The sequence below is a fragment of the Oxyura jamaicensis genome (assembly GCF_011077185.1).
Source record: "Oxyura jamaicensis isolate SHBP4307 breed ruddy duck chromosome 31 unlocalized genomic scaffold, BPBGC_Ojam_1.0 oxy31_random_OJ104240, whole genome shotgun sequence".
In the NCBI taxonomy this organism is placed as follows: Eukaryota; Metazoa; Chordata; class Aves; order Anseriformes; family Anatidae; genus Oxyura; species Oxyura jamaicensis.
The window spans coordinates 551-1551 of record NW_023304954.1 but is presented as its reverse complement, the minus strand read 5'-3'; the positions used below and the strand labels follow the sequence as shown (position 1 = coordinate 1551).

At 69.3% G+C, this 1001-nt stretch overlaps 1 protein-coding gene across 1 annotated transcript; it reads left to right on the top strand.

Annotated features, from left to right (window-relative positions):
* Positions 1–30: 30 nt before the first annotated feature.
* Positions 31–787, top strand: LOC118158554 (THAP domain-containing protein 7-like; the record flags this gene model as incomplete). Its single annotated transcript, XM_035313226.1, has 2 exons — positions 31–191; positions 274–787. Coding segments are annotated over 2 exons (672 nt in total), but the record flags the coding sequence as incomplete, so codon positions are not given.
* Positions 788–1001: the final 214 nt, after the last annotated feature.

Genomic DNA, 1001 nt, shown 5'->3' with positions numbered 1-1001 from the left:
CCCCCACGCTGACCCCCTGTCCATTTCCCCCCCCCCCCCCCCGGCTGCAGCGGCTACCACCGCCTGAAGGAAGGGGCCGTCCCCACCGTCTTCGAGTCGACCTCCCCCAGACCCCCCCGGGCCACCAAACCCAAGCTGTCCCCGCCCGACAGCGACACCCCAAAGCCCCCCCGGGCCACCAAGAAGTGGAGGTGAGTCCCAGGGGAGGGGACACTGCCACCATCACCCCCCCCCCCCCGCCCCGTTTAAACCCCCCCCTTTTTCTCCATACAGGCAGGACCCCCCCACACCCCCACCGGACCCCCCCTTTTCCACCGACGTCTCCTGCTTCCCCCGAGAAGGCGAAGACCCTGGGGGCGTCCCGGCTCTTCCCGGCCCTTCGGGCGCACGGGGTCCCCTCCCGGATACCCTTTTGGTGGCCACAGGGGACGAAGAAGCCACACGCACCCCCTCCCTCCCCGAAGGGGTCCCCCCGGCGCCCCCCCGGCCCGTTTCACCTTCTCTCTACATGCTCCGACTGCCGCCGCCGGCCGGGGCGTACATCCAGAGCGAGCACAGCTACCAGGTGGGCAGCGCCTTGCTCTGGAAACGCCGCGCCGAAGCCGCCCTGGACGCCCTGGACAAAGCCCAGCGGCAGCTCCAAGCTTGCAAACGTCGGGAGCAGAGGCTGAGGCTGCGGGTGGGCGAGCTGCAGCGGGAGCGACGGGTCCCCCTCGAGGGTCGGAGGGTCCCCAAGGAGCCCCCGCCGCAGGGCGCGGAGCCGCAGGTGGACGGCGGACGGTGAGGGCTCGCCTCCTCTTCCTCGCCGCGGGGCCGCTGGGAAGGTTTGTAAATAAACAAAGCGTTTTCGCCTTTTCTATGAAAAATCGAGGCGACGGCTGGCATCCGGGAACGCTCGGGGGGGGGGGGGGGGGGGGGAGGGTAAAGGACAGCGTCCCCGAGTTGGTTTTGCTCGCTGATGGGGCAGGAAACCGTTTTGGGGAGAAATCAGCAGGATTGGT